Source organism: Trichosurus vulpecula, chromosome 4 (assembly GCF_011100635.1).
Source record: "Trichosurus vulpecula isolate mTriVul1 chromosome 4, mTriVul1.pri, whole genome shotgun sequence".
Lineage (NCBI taxonomy): Eukaryota > Metazoa > Chordata > Mammalia > Diprotodontia > Phalangeridae > Trichosurus > Trichosurus vulpecula.
The window spans coordinates 53,734,668-53,757,377 of NC_050576.1; the positions used below are offsets into that span (position 1 = coordinate 53,734,668).

Sequence of the window (22,710 nt, forward strand, 5' to 3'; positions counted from 1 at the left end):
TATATATATGAGTTACTTAAGGGATCTATTTAAGGACCAATGAAGCAATGATAACCCACTTTTATATAGGTGGGTTATCATTGCTTCATTGGTCCTTAAATAGATCTCCTAAATAACTCATACATATGTAATTATATATACGTACACATATACACACATATAATTGTCATGGGATATCCCACGGATTTTTCGTGAGAAGATAAAAGTTTGTATCTTATCTCAAGCAAAGAGTGTGGTTTATGTTGACATGTTTTCTCTCCCATTAGACTGAGTTTCTTGAGAGAAGGGACTTTCTCTGTGTACCCAGTGCTTAAAGCAGTGCCTGACGCATAGTAAGCCCTTAATAAATGCTAGTTGACTATGTTTTAAAGCTTTTGGATGTGCGTTGGTATTTTGTATTTCTACTCAATCTTGCTTTGATGTGAGTCGATAGTTTTATTATTATTAGTGGCTCACTAATTAGGAGACAAATACAGTTTGCTATTTGGCTTTATTCATTCAACTTCCAAATAAAGGCATACACTGAAACTTACCAACGTGAAACCGACATCTTCATCACTTTCACCTTAACTGCTTGTCCTTTCTGTCATTATCTTTAAGGATAAGGCAGTTCCTTCTTCCGTTCATTTAAAAAAAAATGCGAATATTTCATAAAGCTCAAATTAAAAGGAACTAATTCGAATCAACGAAAATTTTGCAAATGTAGACTGCGGTGGCTGGACAGGTACCAGGTCCAACTGTCTCATTCTTCAGAAGTTGGGTAGAGACAAAGACAGGAGGCCTCTCAGCTTCTTAGAGCAGCTAGGACACAATCTCTTATTTTCCGGGAACTGTTGAAATCTGTAAATCTCAGAAAAACCGGGACTAAAAACAGGAAGTGACGTTTTTCAGGATGAGTTTGATATAGAATGATGAAAGGCCTTAAGCCCAGCTGCGTTGGTGGTATAGTGGTTAGCATAGCTGCCTTCCAAGCAGTTGACCCGGGTTCGATTCCCGGCCAACGCAATTCAGCTTTTGGTGGGGGGAATAAATCATTAAAATAATTTTTATTTATCTTTTAAACGGCGACCACCACAGGGTATCTGGAGGCCGCTGGAACCTCCCTTTTGTTTTCAATCGAAGGACGAACCAATCTGGACTGATGCCCGTTACTCCTCCCTCTCTCTAGGTCCACCTGTAGAGTCTTTGCTTGCACCCTCATCTAGCATCATAGTCTCCTCCCTCTGAGGGGGTCTAAGTTCCCTCGTAGCTCATTCCCAGCTCTAAGAGGTGGGAAAGTGGGTTTGGAACTTGTAGAGATATTCACTTGGCCAGCCGCGTCGGCAAGGGGTAGGGTAGCGTATGGCGCAGGCGCAATGAAGATTCCAGGCAACAACTTCTCTGGGAGCAGGAAGCAAAGAACCTCCCGTAATTTGGATACACCGAAAGATTACGTCTTTTTAACAACAATTATGGAGGAACAGGAGGAATAGAAATTCGCCTCCTCCCTGGTGGTCTAGTGGTTAGGATTCGGCGCTCTCACCGCCGCGGCCCGGGTTCGATTCCCGGTCAGGGAAAGAATTTTTAAAGTTTTTAATCTACAGGACTGGGTTTATGAAAAAAAAAAATGTTTCCCTAACTAGTCTCTCATTATCCCTTGGGCAAGGCTCATTACTCAACGGAGCGTCCCGTCCTGATTGTCTTCGTTCTAGAATACTTAGCGGTCGAAAAGGATACTCACTATACTATTTCCCCGCAGAACTATGAGTTTTACTTCTTTGAAGGTAACTTGGGGTTAGTACTTTATTTTAGGGGTGGAAGGGAAAACAGGTTTGTTCATTTTATTTCACTAGAGAGGTGGGGCTCGACATGTGCGAAGTGCCGCATGCAACTTTAAGATGAAGTCAAACGTCAACATTACATTGTACACAATGTATCATCAATACGATACAAATGTATTACATTTCTTTGCAAGATCTCGCATAAAAGTGAGAGTAATAGGTAAATATTTTTAATGTAGGAGCAAGGCAGACCAATAAAACATTAACATAAATCCAGTAGATATTTATTAGAAACGTAAAACTAATGCCAAAAAGCCTTAAAGTTTACTTGGGGAAAGTAGTAAAACAGTCGGTAACGTGCTCCTCGTTAGTATAGTGGTGAGTATCCCCGCCTGTCACGCGGGAGACCGGGGTTCGATTCCCCGACGGGGAGTCGCAAGTTGCTTTTTCATTTCCCCATAAAAAGCCTTCAGCCCTTCACGGATCTCCGTGGTGTTTTCCAAGCATCTAATTGTCCCATTCTGTGGTCAGTAAGCCACAGTGTTCTAGGACCGAGTGTTATAGGCCACGGTGCCCATAGGTCAATGTCATTTTCTAGTAAGAACAAACCAAGTCCTTGCAGGGCTTGAGCTGGGGTAGAGCTGGGAAAGGGGGTCTGCACTTTATTAATGTTTATTATTGGTTATACTTACTAATTTATGCATTTTATTTTGTAAAAAAATCAATTTCCTTTTCCATTCAGAAGCATTCACCTATCCTCCAAACGGAAAACAGAACAAGTAATAGACCCCTATATGCATAGTTAATCAATAAATCAACGGTTATTAAGCGTGTATGACCATGTCCAAAACGTAGGCCCCAATCATTCACAGATGGCTGGATGCCCTTCTTTATAAACGCAGGCTTGCTTTCCACCCATGGATTCCATCAAGGAATCGGGGTCCCCTGGGCTCTCTTCTCTTGGGATCCAAGAAGATAAGCCACGGATGAACCCCAAGAGCAGAAGCAGAGCTGGTTGGGCCTTTCCGGCTGCAAGGCCTGAAGAGCCCCGGGGTTTGTCTCGTGGCTCTTTGGCTGAGTGCCTTGGCAGGTGAGAGGTGGAAAAATTCGTTCAAACTGAGCCGGAGCTCTGGCTTAACTACAGACCCGAGGTTCGCAAAACACCAAAAAGGAATTTTCAATGAATAATGAAGGCTTACTTATAATTAGAAAAAAAAAAATACCATTTTGCATTGGCCGGGAATCGAACCCGGGCCTCCCGCGTGGCAGGCGAGAATTCTACCACTGAACCACCAATGCCGGCGACAAGTTTGTCTGTCCCGACACTCTATTTCACCATACATGCCTCAGTGCATTAATAGCGTTAACACGCGACGATAAATTTCTTTATGAAACAGAGTTTTGAGCATCATTACGTTACGTTTCATAAAAAAAAAATTTGGAAGACAAGTTTCGCGAAGAAACACTCCGCTTCATTTCCCCAAACATTTGACTAGCATCCTACTGGTGTTTCCTTGGTGACAGATCTCTGGACTAATGCCCAATGCCTCACCATTTTTTCACTTCTCCAGCCCACCCTCCTTTTTTGCTCCCCTCATCTCCTCCCTCTTCTGAACCCCCATCCTCACTTCCCACCGTCCTTTTTTGCTCCGCACCCCCATTTCTGCACTACCTTCCTCACTTTTCATCCTCCTTTTTTGCTCCCATCTCGTCCCTCTTCTGTACCTACTTTCTCATTTCCCACCCTCCTTTTTTGCTCCCCCAAGTCCTCCCTCTTTTGTACCCCAGTTGTTACTTCTCATTCCCCTTTCTTGCTCCTCGCCACTTCCTCCCTCTTCTGCACACCCGTCCTCACTTCCCACCCTCCTTTTTTGCTCCCCCACGTCCTCCCTCTTCTGCACCACAGTCCTTCCTTCTCACCCCGCTTTTTTGCCCCACCACTTCCTCGCTCTTCTGCAATCCCGTCCTGGAGTTGACAGGAAGCTGGGGAAAATATGGTCCCCTTACTCTAAGTCCCTACTCTCTTGGTGGCAAATTTCTATAATCAGAAGGTTTTGTAAATCTATTAAAATAATTGATTATGGAACATCTTAGATTACTCTAGGACTGTTAAGTTAGGTTTTTTTTCTTGGAAATGGTATGGAGACAATTAGGTCAAGGGCTTGTGAGGATATTTTGTTATTTAGTTAATATCATGCTTGTCTAAAGCTTTGTTACAATTAGTAATGTTAAAAGTAGAATGGCTTGTGGTTTATTTCGTACATGCCATCAAAGAAACATGGCATGACTAAGTTTTATATATGTACTGTGTTAAGAATTGGTTATCTAATGTATTTAGGTAGGTGCTGGAGTCTGCTGTTAATTCCTTAGTGAAATATTATCCTCCTGGTGAGGAAATGTTAACGTAAAGTATGTTAAGTAAAGTATGTAGGGAGTTAATGTAAAGTATGAGGAACTGGGTTCTGATGTAAAATTTCTTAAACATGGCAATTGGCCAAAGTTCCAATTTTGAATTTGTAAAAATGATCAGGGTATAAGGATTAGAAAATTGTGCCAAGGTGACTTTTGTAGGAGAATGGAAAGAAAGCTGGTTCCTACAAGAAGGCAAGAAGAAGATGCTGGAGATGGCTGGAACAAATACCAAGGACCAGAAGACTTCACTGATGTTCCCTGCCAGACAGCTTATGGGAAGAGACTTTTAAATCTTAAAGGGACAATTGCATTATCATTTTCTTTTGGGTCTCTGTATCTGTATTTACAAAGGGGACTGCCCCCCTTGATTTTTCAATGCGTCCATCAATCCTTCCGATATTTAAGGGGGTGATGATTAAGGAGAAAAATTCAGATGAGAAAGAGAGTAAGGGAATATTAAAAATGTGGAAACAAAAATTTGAATAAAAGAAGAGGGGGAAATTGTAAGAAATGGGAGGAGGAGTTTTGTTTCCACAGAACTAAAGGTGTGCTTCCCTGCCCTCCCCCACCCCAGCTTTAGCAGAGACCAGGCCTCAAGGTCGGTCAGGTGAGAGGTCAGAGGCTTGTATGCATGTGCATACTTTTTGTGAGAAGGCAGTCAGGGGAATTAGAGAGGCCAAACCCACTTGAACCTGTTCAAGCTTATCTAGGCTCTGGTCTTGGTCAAGAATCCAGGCCTAATGATTTGCATCATTTGCATATGTTAAAGAGGTAAAGTAGGGGAAGTAAAAGAATATAGTTTAATCCTAAACTAAGACAAGGAAAATCTAATTAACTTCACTTTTGCTTCTGTATCCTTATTATCATATTTATATAAACTGTATAACCTAGGAAAAGTATGTAAAAAACAAAGATTGTAAACTAACCATGACTCCAGCAGGAGTGGAGGGAATGGTTACCCTTGCAGCTACATCAGTGTGAGTGTTCCCCTAAGCATTACACTCTCTTTCTCTCTTGGGGAGTGCAATAAAATGCCTTCCTCAGCAAAAAGAAAAAAAAAAATCCAACAAAAAAGGATTCAGAATTGGAAGGTACCTTATATAGTATATACTTTGAACTCTCAATTTACAGATGAAGAAACTGAAGATAAGGAGAAGACGATGACAGGCTTGAGAGCCTATAGTTAGTAAGCCATAAAACTGGGAATGTGTACTACAGGTCACTTACAGCCACATGCCTCAGAAGTAATTTGTTTCCATTTTAAATATCCCTTGGGCCGTATGGATATGTCTCCCTCGGCTTTGATACTAGGCAAAAGAGGTGTGTGTGTGGGGGGGATCCTTAGCACTTGCTTTTGAAGTCTTGAGAAATCAGTTTATCCTCCCTTGAAAAAAAAAAAGTAGTTGAAACATATGTTTCATGTATGAGTTCATGAATACAAAATACAAGAATTGTATTTTGCTTACGTAAGGGGCAGGAGAACAGAGTCAATCGAAACAGCCCACCCCACTTGAAGTATATACAGTCCATATGCTAGCCCAGCTACCTTACCCAAAACAGAACTCTTCTCTGTGGAATCAGTCCTAGGCCTCATTCTCACTTTTATTTATGTCTGTCACCTCTCTAGTGGCAGGAAGAGGAGGAGGAGGAGGAGGAGGAGAGCAAATTTCATCTTCAGGCCTCAGGAATTGTGGTTTATCATTACAGCCATCAGGGCTCTGTCAACTTTCAAAGGTAGTTTTCTTTATAATGTTTTTGTAAAAAAGTTTTCTCTAGTTGTGCTCATTTCACTCATCATCAGTTCCTAGTGGTCTCCCCAGTTCACTCAGAAGCTGTCCGTTTCCTTATTATTTCTGATACAATAATATTCCATTGCATTTTTATACCATATTTTTTTTTAGCCATTGGTCAATAGATAAGCAGTCCATTACACTCCAGTTTTTTGCTACCCTAAGGAGACCTCCTTATGTGTCCTTTCTTTGATGTCATTCAGGTATAGGCCTCGAATTGGACATGATTCAAAGAATTTGCAGATTGTGGGGCATACAATTTGTAAACTATATTTTCACAAAACTGGAATATGTTTTACTCATGCCCATTCTACTTGTTAGAATTAAGAGAAATGTCCACAATTTAGAATCACCTAGTTTTAATATAAAACAGGCTTTGAATCAGAATTCCTAGAAATATTTGTAGCCACCTTTTTTTGTCTCTGTAATACTACTAATATGAGATGTGACACAGTATAATGCAGAGATGTCACATTTAGCATATGATTGCTCAGTTCGGCCCAAACTAGATTAAAATATAATTGGCAAATAGTTAACAAAATAAGATACAATAAAGATGACATTACATTTAAAAACTAAGTACATATGCGGCCTTCAGGAATCTTCACGAACTGTTATGTGTCCCCTGTTTCTATCTGAGTTTGGTGTAGTTGATAGAGAGCCAGGAAGAACTGGGGTCATGCTCTCCCTCCAACACACACTAGCTATGTGACACTACACAAGTCATTTAACATCCCAGGGTTCTTGCAACTCTATGAATTGCCAAGAATGTGATGAATGAATGAATGAAGAACTTAACTATGTGCAAAACACTATACTAGGGATGGGGAACCTTTGGCCTCCAGGCCACAGGGGGCCCTCTAGGTCCTCAAGTGAGGCCCTTTGACTGAGCCAAACTTCACAGAACAAATTCGATGTTTGAATTCAGTTGAAGGGCTGCATTTGAGGACCTAGAGGGCCCCCTGAGGCCTTGAGACTGAAGATTCCCCACCCATGCACTATATTAACTGCTGGTGATACAGAAAGAAAAGTAAGACATCCCTTCTTCTGGTAGAGTTCACCGTTCTAATCCCTGAGACAACACATATGGAAAATTTCAGTTGCAAGTCAGATGGAAAAGCCTCATGGTCTTTAGAGAACAGCAGAAAAGCAATGTTAATGCCTCTTATTTAATGTCATTTCTACTAATAAAATCATAACTCTTGTTCCCCGAGTCTCTATTTCACCACACCTCCCTCTGTGCGTTAGTAGCGTGAACCTGCCATCTACGTAACAGGGTTTTGAGCATCACTAGCTTACGTTTACATTATAAAAAAAAAAAAATTTCGAAGACAAGTTTCGGGAAGAAACACAGCTTCATTTCTCCTAACATTTGAGTAGCATCCCGCTTGTGTTTCCTTGGTGACAGATCGCTGGACTAATACCCCATCCCTCCCCATTTTTTCTCTTCTCCAGCCCACTCTCCTTTTTTGCTCCCTTCACCTCCTCTCTCGTCTGGATCCCCGTCCTCACTTTCCACACTCCTTTTTTGCTCCGCACCCCCACTTCTGCACTCCCTTCCTCACTTCTCACCCTCCTTTTTTTCCTCCCCTCCCCTCCTCCCTCTTCTGTACCCTCTCTCCCATTTCCCACCCTCCTTTCTTACTCCCCCACGTCCTCCCTCTTCTGCACCCCAGTCATTACTTCTCATTCCCTTTTCTTGCTTCCCCCCCACTTCCTCCCTCTTCTGCACACCTGTCCTCACTTCACACCCTCTTTTTTTGCTCCCCTCCCCTCATCTCCCTCTTCTCTACTCCCTTTCTCATTTCCCAACCTCCTTTTTTTGCTCCCCCACATCCTCCCTCTTCCGCACCCCAGTCCTTACCTCTCACCCCTCTTCTTTGCCCCACCCCCACTTCCTCCCTCTTCTGCACCCCCATCCTCACGTCCTCTTTTGCTCCTCCTCTCCACAACTCCCTCCTCTCCGGTCTTCCCCCAGTCCCATCCTAAAGGGTGATGCCCACACCGTTAGAGATGCCCAGGCCCTTCATTCCAGGACCCGATGCCTAGCTTGGGGCACAGTTAAAGTCAGCAAAAGAGGGGGATTTCTCCCGACGGGTAATTATGACACTAATTTGGGCCTCTCCTCCGTGGAAATTTCTCCGCCCCACAGATGTCCCTCCCACCCCTGGGAACAACTGAGAACTTTCCTGAAGTCCTAAAAACAGGTCTCGCTGCTGTGACATCACATACCGGCCCCTCCAAGCTGCGCCTCCGCCCCCTCTGTCCCTGCCTAGACAATACCAGCCAGAGCCAGAACCAAGGAGAATTTGCTAGAGGGGTGGAGTCCTCGGTTCTGATTGGTCAGAGCAGGCGGAGGGGGCGGAGTTACCCAAATAGCAGTTCAGGCTCTCGGCTCTCCCAGAAGGCGCCAGAAGGTTCCTGGCCGGGGGGAGGAGGGAGGAGGCGGGTCTGGAGCAGCTGCATAAAAAGGCCAGACCTGAGCTGAGCTTGGCATAGCCTGGCTGAGCATTCGCCTAGAGCGAGAGCAGCAGCTGCAGAACTACGAACCCGTCTGCGTCCTCCGCCAAGAGAGACCAAGGGCATCAGGGCCAAGCGCCTCAACCAGCTCCTTTTCTCCTAGACCTTCGGACGCTGCTTCACGTCTCCAGTCCCAGAGAAGACGAAGGGAAGAAGTCCTCCAGGGATCATGTCTGCCCCCAAGGGAACGGCCATCGGCATTGACCTGGGCACCACCTACTCCTGTGTGGGTGTCTTCCAGCATGGCAAGGTGGAGATCATCGCCAACGACCAGGGCAATCGTACCACCCCCAGCTACGTGGCCTTTACGGACACTGAGAGGCTCATTGGGGATGCGGCCAAAAACCAGGTGGCCATGAACCCCCAGAACACCGTCTTTGATGCCAAGCGGCTGATCGGCCGCAAGTTCTCGGACCAGGTGGTCCAGTCAGATATGAAGCATTGGCCTTTCCAGGTGGTGAGCGAGGCTGGGAAGCCCAAGGTGCGGGTGTCCTACAAAGGGGAAAGCAAGTCCTTCTACCCAGAGGAGATCTCCTCCATGGTGCTGAGCAAGATGAAGGAGACTGCTGAAGCCTACCTGGGCCACCCGGTGAGCAATGCAGTCATCACCGTGCCGGCTTACTTCAACGATTCCCAGCGTCAGGCCACCAAGGATGCTGGGGCCATAGCGGGTCTCAATGTCCTGAGGATCATCAATGAGCCCACGGCAGCTGCCATTGCCTACGGCCTGGACAGGTCAGGCAGGGGGGAACGAAACGTGCTCATCTTTGACCTGGGGGGTGGGACCTTTGATGTGTCCATCCTCACCATCGATAATGGCATTTTTGAGGTGAAAGCCACAGCAGGGGACACCCACCTGGGTGGGGAGGACTTTGACAACCGCCTGGTGAACCACTTCGTGGAAGAGTTTAAGCGGAAATACAAAAAGGACATAAGCCAGAACAAGCGGGCGGTGAGGAGGCTGCGGACAGCTTGTGAGCGGGCAAAGCGGACCCTCTCGTCCAGCACCCAGGCTAACCTGGAGATTGATTCCTTGTATGAGGGTACGGACTTTTATACCACTATTACTCGGGCTCGCTTTGAGGAGCTGTGCTCAGACCTCTTCCGGGGAACCCTGGAGCCGGTGGAGAAGGCCCTTCGGGATGCCAGGATGGACAAGACCCAGATCCATGACATCGTTCTGGTCGGGGGCTCCACCCGCATCCCTAAAGTACAGAAGCTGCTTCAGGACTTCTTCAATGGCAAAGAGCTGAACAAGAGCATTAACCCTGATGAAGCTGTGGCCTATGGAGCAGCAGTTCAGGCAGCTGTGTTGATGGGAGACAAGTCAGAGAAAGTACAGGATCTCTTGCTCCTGGATGTGACCCCCCTGTCCCTGGGTCTCGAGACAGCAGGTGGGGTGATGACAACTCTGATCAAGAGGAACTCCACCATCCCCACCAAGCAGACGCAGACTTTCACCACTTACTCAGACAACCAGCCGGGTGTCCTGATCCAGGTGTACGAGGGGGAGCGGGCCATGACTCGGGACAACAACCTGCTGGGTCGCTTTGAGCTGTCGGGCATCCCCCCTGCACCCCGTGGGGTCCCCCAGGTTGAGGTCACCTTTGACATCGATGCCAATGGCATTCTCAACGTCTCGGCCACAGACAAGAGCACAGGCAAAGCCAACAAGATTACCATCACCAATGACAAGGGGCGGCTGAGCAAGGAGGAGGTGGAGAGAATGGTCCAGGATGCTGAGAAGTACAAGGCTGAGGATGAGGCTCAGCGTGAGAGGGTGGCCGCTAAGAATTCTCTGGAGTCTTACGCCTTCCATGTGAAGGGTGCTATGCAAGAGGATGGCCTTCAGGACAAGATCAAGGAGGAAGACAAGAGAAAGGTGCTGGAAAAGTGCCAGGAAGTCCTCTCCTGGTTGGAGGTGAACCAGCTGGCAGAGAAGGATGAGTATGAACACCAGAAGAAGGAACTGGAGAGGGTGTGCCACCCCATCATTGCCCAGCTCTACCAGGCACCTGGTTCACAGGGAGGGAACAGCTGTGGGGCCCAGGCCCGGCATTCAAATCCCACCCCTGGACCCACCATTGAAGAGGTGGATTAAGTAAATGACTTTAGCTAGCAAGGAAATTGTGAGCTAATGAACAACAGGTGCAAATAGTACTCATACCTCCGGAGTAAGCCCCAGGACTTTGCTCTTTCCCCAAATGCCATCACTGAGAAGCTCTGTTCTCAGCAGCCCCACTCTCTGGGGGTCAGTGACTTTTTGACTTTTTCTTCCAACTCTTCCCTTCTAGTCAGGACAAGCAAAAGATTGTCTGTTTGGGTCTTTGTTCAACTGCTGTAATATATGCATATTTTCTTATTTATCTGTTTGAATAATTTATTAGAAAAATGGTTGTATTTCTTTAGAAAATTTCAATAAATTATGAAAAGTAATTAGTAGTTTGTCTCTGCTGGCATTTAAGTATCATTAGATCAAGGACAGAAACACCCTAGAGTTTAAAAATCAATTATTATTGATTAATTTTGGTTTTACATCATCTCCATTTCCAAATATGTCATTCTCTTAACTACAGAGCCATCACTTCAAAAACAAAAAAGATTTAAAAAAGGTGGGGAGGGAATGATAACAGTTTAGCAAAACCAATGAGCACATCAAGCCTCATTCACAGACTATTTTCACAAGTACATTCCCCCAACCTTTGACATGAGGGCAGGGCTCACCAGCCTTATTAATAAGTCATAACCCATACCTTTATGAGTGAAAAACATCAGATGTGATTTCATCCCTGGGGCAAAGAGAAGATGATGTAGCCCCTGGAGGGGGTAGGTAACCGTGCTAGGGTTGGGATGTTATTAAACCAAAGCAGACCAAAGCACGGCCCCTTCTTTGCAAGTGGAAGATGGTGCATGCTAAGCAATTGCCCCCCTCCTTCATCATGAATTGCTCAGTTCCCAGTCCTGGCCTGATTTTTCTTCATCTGGGCTTACATCTATGTTCAGAACGGGACAAGTAGTCTGCAAGTCAGAGAAAATCTCACCACACATTCTAGAGATAACATCTGTTTCTTCCCCTCTGTTACCTGGATTGCTTCCTTCGATCTTTCAGTTCCTATTCTCAGGAAAACATACCACGAGAAAACCACAAACGTGGATGATCAAATCCACTGAAAAGAAATTATAAAATTACAAGTATAAAATCCAACAAAAAAGGATTCAGAATTGGAAGGCATCTTATATAGTATATACTTTGAACTCTCAATTTACAGATGAAGAAACTGAAAGAAGAAGAGGATGACAGGCCTGAGGGCCTATAGTTAGTAAGCCATAAAACTGGGCATGTGTACTACAGGTCAATTACAGCCACATGCCTCAGAAATAATTTGTTTCCATTTTAAATATCCCTTGGGCCGTATGGATATGTCTCCCTCGGCTTTGATACTAGGCAAAAGAGGTGTGTGTGGGGGGGATCCTTAGCACTTGCTTTTGAAGTCTTGAGAAATCAGTTTATCCTCCCTAGGAAAAAAAAAAGTAGTTGAAACATATGTTTCATGTATGAGTACATGAATACAAAATACAAGAATTGTATTTTGCTTACGTAAGGGGCAGGAGAACAGAGTCAATCGAAACAGCCCACCCCACTTGAAGTATATACAGTCCACATGCTAGCCCAGCCACCTTACCCAAAAGAGAACTCTTCTCTGTGGAATCAGTCCTAGGCCTCATTCTCACTTTTATTTATGTCTGTCACCTCTCTAGTGGCAGGAAGAGGAGGAGGAGGAGGAGGAGGAGGAGGAGGAGGAGGAGGAGGAGAGCAAATTTCATCTTCAGGCCTCAGGAATTGTGGTTTATCATTACAGCCATCAGGGCTCTGTCAACTTTCAAAGGTAGTTTTCTTTATAATGTTTTTGTAAAAAAGTTTTCTCTAGTTGTGCTCATTTCAGTCATCATCAGTTCCTAGTGGTCTCCCCAGTTCACTCAGAAGCTGTCCGTTTCCTTATTATTTCTGATACAATAATATTCCATTGCATTTTTATACCATATTTTTTTTTAGCCATTGGTCAATAGATAAGCAGTCCATTACACTCCAGTTTTTTGCTACCCTAAGGAGACCTCCTTATGTGTCCTTTCTTTGATGTCATTCAGGTATAGGCCTCAAATTGGACATGATTCAAAGAATTTGCAGATTGTGGGGCATACAATTTGTAAACTATATTTTCACAAAACTGGAATATGTTTTACTCATGCCCATTCTACTTGTTAGAATTAAGAGAAATGTCCACAATTTAGAATCACCTAGTTTTAATATAAAACAGGCTTTGAATCAGAATTCCTAGAAATATTTGTAGCCACCTTTTTTTGTCTCTGTAATACTACTAATATGAGATGTGACACAGTATAATGCAGAGATGTCACATTTAGCATATGATTGCTCAGTTCGGCCCAAACTAGATTAAAATATAATTGGCAAATAGTTAACAAAATAAGATACAATAAAGATGACATTACATTTAAAAACTAAGTACATATGCGGCCTTCAGGAATCTTCACGAACTGTTATGTGTCCCCTGTTTCTATCTGAGTTTGGTGTAGTTGATAGAGAGCCAGGAAGAACTGGGGTCATGCTCTCCCTCCAACACACACTAGCTATGTGACACTACACAAGTCATTTAACATCCCAGGGTTCTTGCAACTCTATGAATTGCCAAGAATGTGATGAATGAATGAATGAAGAACTTAACTATGTGCAAAACACTATACTAGGGATGGGGAACCTTTGGCCTCCAGGCCACAGGGGGCCCTCTAGGTCCTCAAGTGAGGCCCTTTGACTGAGCCAAACTTCACAGAACAAATTCGATGTTTGAATTCAGTTGAAGGGCTGCATTTGAGGACCTAGAGGGCCCCCTGAGGCCTTGAGACTGAAGATTCCCCACCCATGCACTATATTAACTGCTGGTGATACAGAAAGAAAAGTAAGACATCCCTTCTTCTGGTAGAGTTCACCGTTCTAATCCCTGAGACAACACATATGGAAAATTTCAGTTGCAAGTCAGATGGAAAAGCCTCATGGTCTTTAGAGAACAGCAGAAAAGCAATGTTAATGCCTCTTATTTAATGTCATTTCTACTAATAAAATCATAACTCTTGTTCCCCGAGTCTCTATTTCACCACACCTCCCTCTGTGCGTTAGTAGCGTGAACCTGCCATCTACGTAACAGGGTTTTGAGCATCACTAGCTTACGTTTACATTATAAAAAAAAAAAAATTTCGAAGACAAGTTTCGGGAAGAAACACAGCTTCATTTCTCCTAACATTTGAGTAGCATCCCGCTTGTGTTTCCTTGGTGACAGATCGCTGGACTAATACCCCATCCCTCCCCATTTTTTCTCTTCTCCAGCCCACTCTCCTTTTTTGCTCCCTTCACCTCCTCTCTCGTCTGGATCCCCGTCCTCACTTTCCACACTCCTTTTTTGCTCCGCACCCCCACTTCTGCACTCCCTTCCTCACTTCTCACCCTCCTTTTTTTCCTCCCCTCCCCTCCTCCCTCTTCTGTACCCTCTCTCCCATTTCCCACCCTCCTTTCTTACTCCCCCACGTCCTCCCTCTTCTGCACCCCAGTCATTACTTCTCATTCCCTTTTCTTGCTTCCCCCCCACTTCCTCCCTCTTCTGCACACCTGTCCTCACTTCACACCCTCTTTTTTTGCTCCCCTCCCCTCATCTCCCTCTTCTGTACTCCCTTTCTCATTTCCCAACCTCCTTTTTTTGCTCCCCCACATCCTCCCTCTTCTGCACCCCAGTCCTTACCCTCTCACCCCTCTTCTTTGCCCCACCCCCACTTCCTCCCTCTTCTGCACCCCCATCCTCACGTCCTCTTTTGCTCCTCCTCTCCACAACTCCCTCCTCTCCGGTCTTCCCCCAGTCCCATCCTAAAGGGTGATGCCCACACCGTTAGAGATGCCCAGGCCCTTCATTCCAGGACCCGATGCCTAGCTTGGGGCACAGTTAAAGTCAGCAAAAGAGGGGGCTTTCTCCCGACCGGTAATTATGACACTAATTTGAGCCTCTCCTCCGTGGAAATTTCTCCGCCCCACAGATGTCCCTCCCAGCCCTGGGAACAACTGAGAACTTTCCTGAAGTCCTAAAAACAGGTCTCGCTGCTGTGACATCACATACCGGCCCCTCCAAGCTGCGCCTCCGCCCCCTCTGTCCCTGCCTAGACAATACCAGCCAGAGCCAGAACCAAGGAGAATTTGCTAGAGGGGTGGAGTCCTCGGTTCTGATTGGTCAGAGCAGGCGGAGGGGGCGGAGTTACCCAAATAGCAGTTCAGGCTCTCGGCTCTCCCAGAAGGCGCCAGAAGGTTCCTGGCCGGGGGGAGGAGGGAGGAGGCGGGTCTGGAGCAGCTGCATAAAAAGGCCAGCCCTGAGCTGAGCTTGGCATAGCCTGGCTGAGCATTCGCCTAGAGCGAGAGCAGCAGCTGCAGAACTACGAACCCGTCTGCGTCCTCCGCCAAGAGAGACCAAGGGCATCAGGGCCAAGCGCCTCAACCAGCTCCTTTTCTCCTAGACCTTCGGACGCTGCTTCACGTCTCCAGTCCCAGAGAAGACGAAGGGAAGAAGTCCTCCAGGGATCATGTCTGCCCCCAAGGGAACGGCCATCGGCATTGACCTGGGCACCACCTACTCCTGTGTGGGTGTCTTCCAGCATGGCAAGGTGGAGATCATCGCCAACGACCAGGGCAATCGTACCACCCCCAGCTACGTGGCCTTTACGGACACTGAGAGGCTCATTGGGGATGCGGCCAAAAACCAGGTGGCCATGAACCCCCAGAACACCGTCTTTGATGCCAAGCGGCTGATCGGCCGCAAGTTCTCGGACCAGGTGGTCCAGTCAGATATGAAGCATTGGCCTTTCCAGGTGGTGAGCGAGGCTGGGAAGCCCAAGGTGCGGGTGTCCTACAAAGGGGAAAGCAAGTCCTTCTACCCAGAGGAGATCTCCTCCATGGTGCTGAGCAAGATGAAGGAGACTGCTGAAGCCTACCTGGGCCACCCGGTGAGCAATGCAGTCATCACCGTGCCGGCTTACTTCAACGATTCCCAGCGTCAGGCCACCAAGGATGCTGGGGCCATAGCGGGTCTCAATGTCCTGAGGATCATCAATGAGCCCACGGCAGCTGCCATTGCCTACGGCCTGGACAGGTCAGGCAGGGGGGAACGAAACGTGCTCATCTTTGACCTGGGGGGTGGGACCTTTGATGTGTCCATCCTCACCATCGATAATGGCATTTTTGAGGTGAAAGCCACAGCAGGGGACACCCACCTGGGTGGGGAGGACTTTGACAACCGCCTGGTGAACCACTTCGTGGAAGAGTTTAAGCGGAAATACAAAAAGGACATAAGCCAGAACAAGCGGGCGGTGAGGAGGCTGCGGACAGCTTGTGAGCGGGCAAAGCGGACCCTCTCGTCCAGCACCCAGGCTAACCTGGAGATTGATTCCTTGTATGAGGGTACGGACTTTTATACCACTATTACTCGGGCTCGCTTTGAGGAGCTGTGCTCAGACCTCTTCCGGGGAACCCTGGAGCCGGTGGAGAAGGCCCTTCGGGATGCCAGGATGGACAAGACCCAGATCCATGACATCGTTCTGGTCGGGGGCTCCACCCGCATCCCTAAAGTACAGAAGCTGCTTCAGGACTTCTTCAATGGCAAAGAGCTGAACAAGAGCATTAACCCTGATGAAGCTGTGGCCTATGGGGCAGCAGTTCAGGCAGCTGTGTTGATGGGAGACAAGTCAGAGAAAGTACAGGATCTCTTGCTCCTGGATGTGACCCCCCTGTCCCTGGGTCTCGAGACAGCAGGTGGGGTGATGACAACTCTGATCAAGAGGAACTCCACCATCCCCACCAAGCAGACGCAGACTTTCACCACTTACTCAGACAACCAGCCGGGTGTCCTGATCCAGGTGTACGAGGGGGAGCGGGCCATGACTCGGGACAACAACCTGCTGGGTCGCTTTGAGCTGTCGGGCATCCCCCCTGCACCCCGTGGGGTCCCCCAGGTTGAGGTCACCTTTGACATCGATGCCAATGGCATTCTCAACGTCTCGGCCACAGACAAGAGCACAGGCAAAGCCAACAAGATTACCATCACCAATGACAAGGGGCGGCTGAGCAAGGAGGAGGTGGAGAGAATGGTCCAGGATGCTGAGAAGTACAAGGCTGAGGATGAGGCTCAGCGTGAGAGGGTGGCCGCTAAGAATTCTCTGGAGTCTTACGCCTTCCATGTGAAGGGTGCTATGCAAGAGGATGGCCTTCAGGACAAGATCAAGGAGGAAGACAAGAGAAAGGTGCTGGAAAAGTGCCAGGAAGTCCTCTCCTGGTTGGAGGTGAACCAGCTGGCAGAGAAGGATGAGTATGAACACCAGAAGAAGGAACTGGAGAGGGTGTGCCACCCCATCATTGCCCAGCTCTACCAGGCACCTGGTTCACAGGGAGGGAACAGCTGTGGGGCCCAGGCCCGGCATTCAAATCCCACCCCTGGACCCACCATTGAAGAGGTGGATTAAATAAATGACTTTAGCTAGCAAGGAAATTGTGAGCTAATGAACAACAGGTGCAAATAGTACTCATACCTCCGGAGTAAGCCCCAGGACTTTGCTCTTTCCCCAAATGCCATCACTGAGAAGCTCTGTTCTCAGCAGCCCCACTCTCTGGGGGTCAGTGACTTTTTGACTTTTTCTTCCAACTCTTCCCTTCTAGTCAGGACAAGCAAAAGATTGTCTGTTTGGGTCTTTGTTCAACTGCTGTAATATATGTATATTTTCTTATTTATCTGTTTGAATAATTTATTAGAAAAATGGTTGTATTTCTTTAGAAAATTTCAATAAATTATGATAAGTAATTACTAGTTTGTCTCTTCTGCCATTTAAGTATCATTAGGTCAAGGACAGAAACACCCCAGAGTTTAAAAATCAATTATTATTGATTAATTTTGGTTTTACATCATCTCCATTTCCAAATATGTCATTCTCTTAACTACAGAGCCATCACTTCAAAAACAAAAAAGATTTAAAAAAGGTGGGGAGGGAATGATAACAGTTTAGCAAAACCAATGAGCACATCAAGCCTCATTCACAGACTATTTTCACAAGTACATTCCCCCAACCTTTGACATGAGGGCAGGGCTCACCAGCCATAGTAATAAGTCATAACCCATACCTTTATGAGTGAAAAACATCAGATGTGATTTCATCCCTGGGGCAAAGAGAAGATGATGTAGCCCTTGGAGGGGGTAGGTAACCGTGCTAGGGTTGGGAGGTTATTAAAGCAAAGCAGACCAAAGCACGGCCCCTTCTTTGCAAGTGGAAGAAAGTGCATGCTAAGCAATTGCCCCCCTCCTTTATCATGAATTGCTCAGTTCCCAGTCCTGGCCTGTTTTTTCTTCATCTGGGCTTGCATCTATGTTCAGAATGGGACAAGTAGTCTGCAAGTCAGAGAAAATCTCACCACACATTCTATAGATAACATCTGTTTCTTTCCCTCTGTTACCTGGATTGCTTCCTTCGATCTTTCAGTTCCTATTCTCAGGAAAACATACCACGAGAAAACCACAAACGTGGATGATCAAATCCACTGAAAAGAAATTATAAAACTACAAGTATAAAATCCAACAAAAAAGGATTCAGAATTGGAAGGCATCTTATATAGTATATACTTTGAACTCTCAATTTACAGATGAAGAAACTGAAGATAAGGAGAAGAGGATGACAGGCCTGAGAGCCTATAGTTAGTAAGCCATAAAACTGGGAATGTGTACTACAGGTCAATTACAGCCACATGCCTCAGAAATAATTTGTTTCCATTTTAAATATCCCTTGGGCCGTATGGATATGTCTCCCTCGGCTTTGATACTAGGCAAAAGAGGTGTGTGTGGGGGGGATCCTTAGCACTTGCTTTTGAAGTCTTGAGAAATCAGTTTATCCTCCCTAGAAAAAAAAAAGTAGTTGAAACATATGTTTCATGTATGCGTACATGAATACAAAATACAAGAATTGTATTTTGCTTACGTAAGGGGCAGGAGAACAGAGTCAATCGAAACAGCCCACCCCACTTGAAGTATATACAGTCCACATGCTAGCCCAGCTACCTTACCCAAAAGAGAACTCTTCTCTGTGGAATCAGTCCTAGGCCTCATTCTCACTTTTATTTATGTCTGTCACCTCTCTAGTGGCAGGAAGAGGAGGAGGAGGAGGAGGAGGAGGAGGAGGAGGAGGAGAGCAAGTTTCATCTTCAGGCCTCAGGAATTGTGGTTTATCATTACAGCCATCAGGGCTCTGTCAACTTTCAAAGGTAGTTTTCTTTATAATGTTTTTGTAAAAAAGTTTTCTCTAGTTGTGCTCATTTCAGTCATCATCAGTTCCTAGTGGTCTCCCCAGTTCACTCAGAAGCTGTCTGTTTCCTTATTTTTTCTGATACAATAATATTCCATTGCATTTTTATGCCATATTTTTTTTTAGCCATTGGTCAATAGATAAGCAGTCCATTACACTCCAGGTTTTTTGCTACCCTAAGGAGACCTCCTTATGTGTCCTTTCTTTGATGTCATTCAGGTATAGGCCTCGAATTGAACATGTTTCAAAGAATTTGCAGATTGTGGGGCATACAATTTGTAAACTATATTTTCACAAAACTGGAATATGTTTTACTCATGCCCATTCTACTTGTTAGAATTAAGAGAAATGTCCACAATTTAGAATCACCTAGTTTTAATATAAAACAGGCTTTGAATCAGAATTCCTAGAAATATTTGTAGCCACCTTTTTTTGTCTCTATAATACTACTAATATGAGATGTGACACAGTATAATGCAGAGATGTCACATTTAGCATATGATTGCTCAGTTCGGCCCAAACTAGATTAAAATATAATTGGCAAATAGTTAACAAAATAAGATACAATAAAGATGACATTACATTTAAAAACTAAGTACATATGCGGCCTTCAGGAATCTTCACGAACTGTTATGTGTCCCCTGTTTCTATCTGAGTTTGGTGTAGTTGATAGAGAGCCAGGAAGAACTGGGGTCATGATCTCTTTTCAACACATAGTAGCTATGTGACACTACACAAGTCATTTAACATCCCAGCGTTCTTGCAACTCTATGAATTGCCAGGAATGTGATGAATGAATGAATGAAGAACTTACTATGTGCCAAACACTATACTAGGGCTGGGGAACCTTTGGCCTCGAGGCCACAGGGGGCCCTCTAGGTCCTCAAGTGAGGCCCTTTGACTGAATCCAAACTTCGAAGTCAAGTCAGATGGAAAGGCCTCATGGTCTTTAGAGAACAGCAGAAAAGCAATGTTAATGCCTCTTATTTAATGTCATTTCTACTAATAATATCATATCATTTCTGATCCTGAACCATTTGACAGGGCCAAGACTTTTCCTTTGGTGGCAAGATCTTTTCTTTCTGAGTCTTTAATAGATGTGGCTGAAGCTGCTGAGTAAGCAGTTGATAGTCTGCATCACCTTCACAGGGGTCACTCCCCAAACTTGGATTTCTTTATATTCCTGTTTTTTCTAGGCCTGCTCATTTCACTATGTATCAGCCCCTAGTGATCTTCTGCATCTTCTCTGAAATTGTTCCTTACTTCCAACTCACAAATCCCTCTCTTCTTTTAAGATGAGGCTGAAGCCCCATCTTCTGCAGTAAACCTTCCCTGATAGCCATGCTGATATCCTCTCTCCCAGAATACCTTGTATTTAAGTCCCTGGTCCATATTTTCATTTACAAACTTGACCCTCAGCTTTTATATTTTTCATATGTACTCATTAGCCCTATTACAATATAAGCTCGTTGTCAGTGGGGATTGTTTCATTCTTTCTACTTACAGCTTCAGTGTCCAGCAGGGTGCATTAAAGTGCACTTAATAAATGCCTGTCAACTGGAAAAACCGAACCAAAACAAAACCCATTATCCAGAACAGAAGTACAATTCAAGAGTTTATTCAGTGCTATTCAAATATTTAAAAAATTTAAATATTAAGTTCTCTTCAACTTGATTGGCATAAAATTTGGCTTTACATCATAGTCTGCTGCTGATAGCAGAAACAGTTATGTTAATTTGGCATTTAATGCGTGCCTCAGAGAAAACCATAGAGCCTCCTGAGGATTGACAGGGCCGCTTAAAGAGTGTAGCTTAACCATCCAATTCAGTTCCACTCAAGTCAATGAACATTCGTTAAGCTCCTAAATGAATCATCAATATTTCTACAAGACACCAATAAAACCAATGGGAAGAAATTTTTAAAAAGACAAATTCCATTTAAAAAGACTACAGAACATATAAAATACCTGGAAGTTTACCTTCCATGATACACACAAGAACTGTATAATTACAACTATAAACTGTGTTTAGAAATAAAAATAGATCTAAATAATTGGAGAAATTGGAAAAATATTAATTGTTCAGGGGTAGATTATAGATGTTAAAAATGATAATCCTACCTAAAGCAATTTATTTATTCTATGTGACTGAACTACAAAGACTACTTTAATAGAACTAAAAAAAATAATCATAAAATTCATGTTAAGGGGAAAAAATGTCCAGAATCGCAAGAGAAATAATGATAAGAAATTTTAGAATGAAATTATTTCTAATCAAGGGGCCTGGCCTTGTAAGTGGTACAGATTTGGGACACAGTGTAACAGAAGAATTAAAGGGAAACAATTAATTTGGGGAGAAAAAATCTTTGCAACGTGTTTCTCTAAAAAAGGTCTCATTTCCAAGAAATGTAAAGGAATTAATTCAAATTCATAAGAAAAAAGAATTATTCTTCAATTGAGAAATGGTCTAAGGATATAAGGGAAGAAACCCAAGCTAACTCAAGGGAAGAAACCCAAGCTAACAACAACCATATAAAAAATGTTCCAAGTTATTACTAAAGCCAAGTCTGTGGAGATTCCACCTCAAACCCATCAGAGTGAGTGGTGAAGGTGACCAAAAAAGGAAAATTACGAAAGGTTAAAGGGGCTGTGGGAAAACAAGTACACTGATGCACTCTTGGTGGACTCCTATCAGTATTCTGGAAAGGAATTTGGAATTATACATAAAACCTTACTAAACATGGCTTGCCCTTTAACCCAGCTATTCCACTGCTAGGCCTATCCTCAAAAGAGATCAAAGAAAGAGGAAAAGGCCCTTTTCCTGCGAAAATATTTATAGCGGCTCTTTTTGTGGTAACAATAAAAAAGGGAGGAAATTAAGGGGATGCCCATCAATTGAGGAATGGCTGAATGGTATATGGTATATGAATGTGAGGGAGTACTATTGTGTTGTAAGAAACAGGAAGTAGATTTCAAAAAGACATGGAAGAGCTTATATGAACTGATACATAGTAAAATGAGCAGAACCAGATGAACAGTTTATACTGTAAGATCAATATTATAAAAATGAACAATTTTGAGGACTTTTATAAACTGATTAAAATGAAATGAGCAGAACCAAGAGAACGATTTATACAATAACAACGCTGTAAAAAACCAGTATGACAAAACTTGCAACCCATTACAGAGAGGTGACAGATTTAGGGTACAGAATAAGACATAAATATTTTTGTATACAGCACTGAGGGAATTTGTTTCCCTTGACTATGCATATTTGTTACAAGGAATTTGTTTTTTTCTTTTCCCTTTTCTTTCCCATGTATCTATTTATCTATCTGTCCCTATCCTTCATTATCTACCTACCTTCCTATTTATCTAGCTATCTGCCTTTCTCTCTCTCATCTATTCTCCCTCTCCCTCTTTCTCTGTTATCTATCTATCTATCTATCTATCTATCTATCTATCTATCTATCATCTATTTCTCTCTCTCTCTCATCTTTTCTTCCTCTCCCTCCCCCTATGGAGTGGAAGGGGTGGCTATAGGACGAAAACATTTCTGTTAATTTAAAATATGGGTGGGGGGAGTCCCTGCTACAAATATAAAATGCTGTTCGCTCTTTCAGATGAGGTCACCGTATTAGTTTTACTGATCCGTTTAACTTCTGTGTTAGGTAGGGATCACCCCGTGGGTGACCCGGGCAGACGCACCTTCTGGACCTGCCACGTTGCCACGTTGCAATACTAGGACCCTGGACGAACCCTCGAACCCACTCAAGGAAACACCTCTGGTCCAAGACCCTGCCCAAGCATCCTCCAGCCAGCCTCTCACCAACACCTCATT

The 22,710-nt window shown here is 44.6% G+C and overlaps 2 protein-coding genes and 4 non-coding genes across 6 annotated transcripts; 5 read left to right on the forward strand and 1 right to left on the reverse strand.

Moving 5' to 3' along the window:
• The first annotated feature begins 933 nt into the window (after nt 1-933).
• TRNAG-UCC lies at nt 934-1,005 on the forward strand. The gene has a single exon. It is a non-coding gene; the product is annotated as a tRNA-Gly (tRNA).
• A 479-nt stretch (nt 1,006-1,484) lies between these two features.
• TRNAE-CUC lies at nt 1,485-1,556 on the forward strand. The gene has a single exon. It is a non-coding gene; the product is annotated as a tRNA-Glu (tRNA).
• A 565-nt stretch (nt 1,557-2,121) lies between these two features.
• On the forward strand, nt 2,122-2,193 carry TRNAD-GUC. Its single transcript has one exon. It is a non-coding gene; the product is annotated as a tRNA-Asp (tRNA).
• Nucleotides 2,194-2,988: 795 nt separating this feature from the next.
• Nucleotides 2,989-3,059, reverse strand: TRNAG-GCC. The gene has a single exon. It is a non-coding gene; the product is annotated as a tRNA-Gly (tRNA).
• A 5,289-nt stretch (nt 3,060-8,348) lies between these two features.
• LOC118846127 (heat shock 70 kDa protein 1B-like) lies at nt 8,349-10,918 on the forward strand. Its single transcript, XM_036754360.1, has one exon. The coding sequence runs from the start codon at nt 8,652-8,654 to the stop codon at nt 10,581-10,583; it is 1,932 nt and encodes a 643-aa protein (XP_036610255.1). The 5' UTR covers nt 8,349-8,651; the 3' UTR covers nt 10,584-10,918.
• A 4,006-nt stretch (nt 10,919-14,924) lies between these two features.
• On the forward strand, nt 14,925-17,381 carry LOC118846126 (heat shock 70 kDa protein 1B-like). Its single transcript, XM_036754358.1, has one exon. It carries the CDS (start codon nt 15,116-15,118, stop codon nt 17,045-17,047), a length of 1,932 nt encoding a protein of 643 aa, XP_036610253.1. The 5' UTR covers nt 14,925-15,115; the 3' UTR covers nt 17,048-17,381.
• Nucleotides 17,382-22,710: the final 5,329 nt, after the last annotated feature.

What these genes read in the sequence shown, in the direction of transcription:
- LOC118846126 (XM_036754358.1), top strand. Translation starts at nt 15,116, where the DNA reads ATGTCTGCCCCCAAGGGAACGGCCATCGGCATTGACCTGGGCACCACC.
- LOC118846127 (XM_036754360.1), top strand. Translation starts at nt 8,652, where the DNA reads ATGTCTGCCCCCAAGGGAACGGCCATCGGCATTGACCTGGGCACCACC.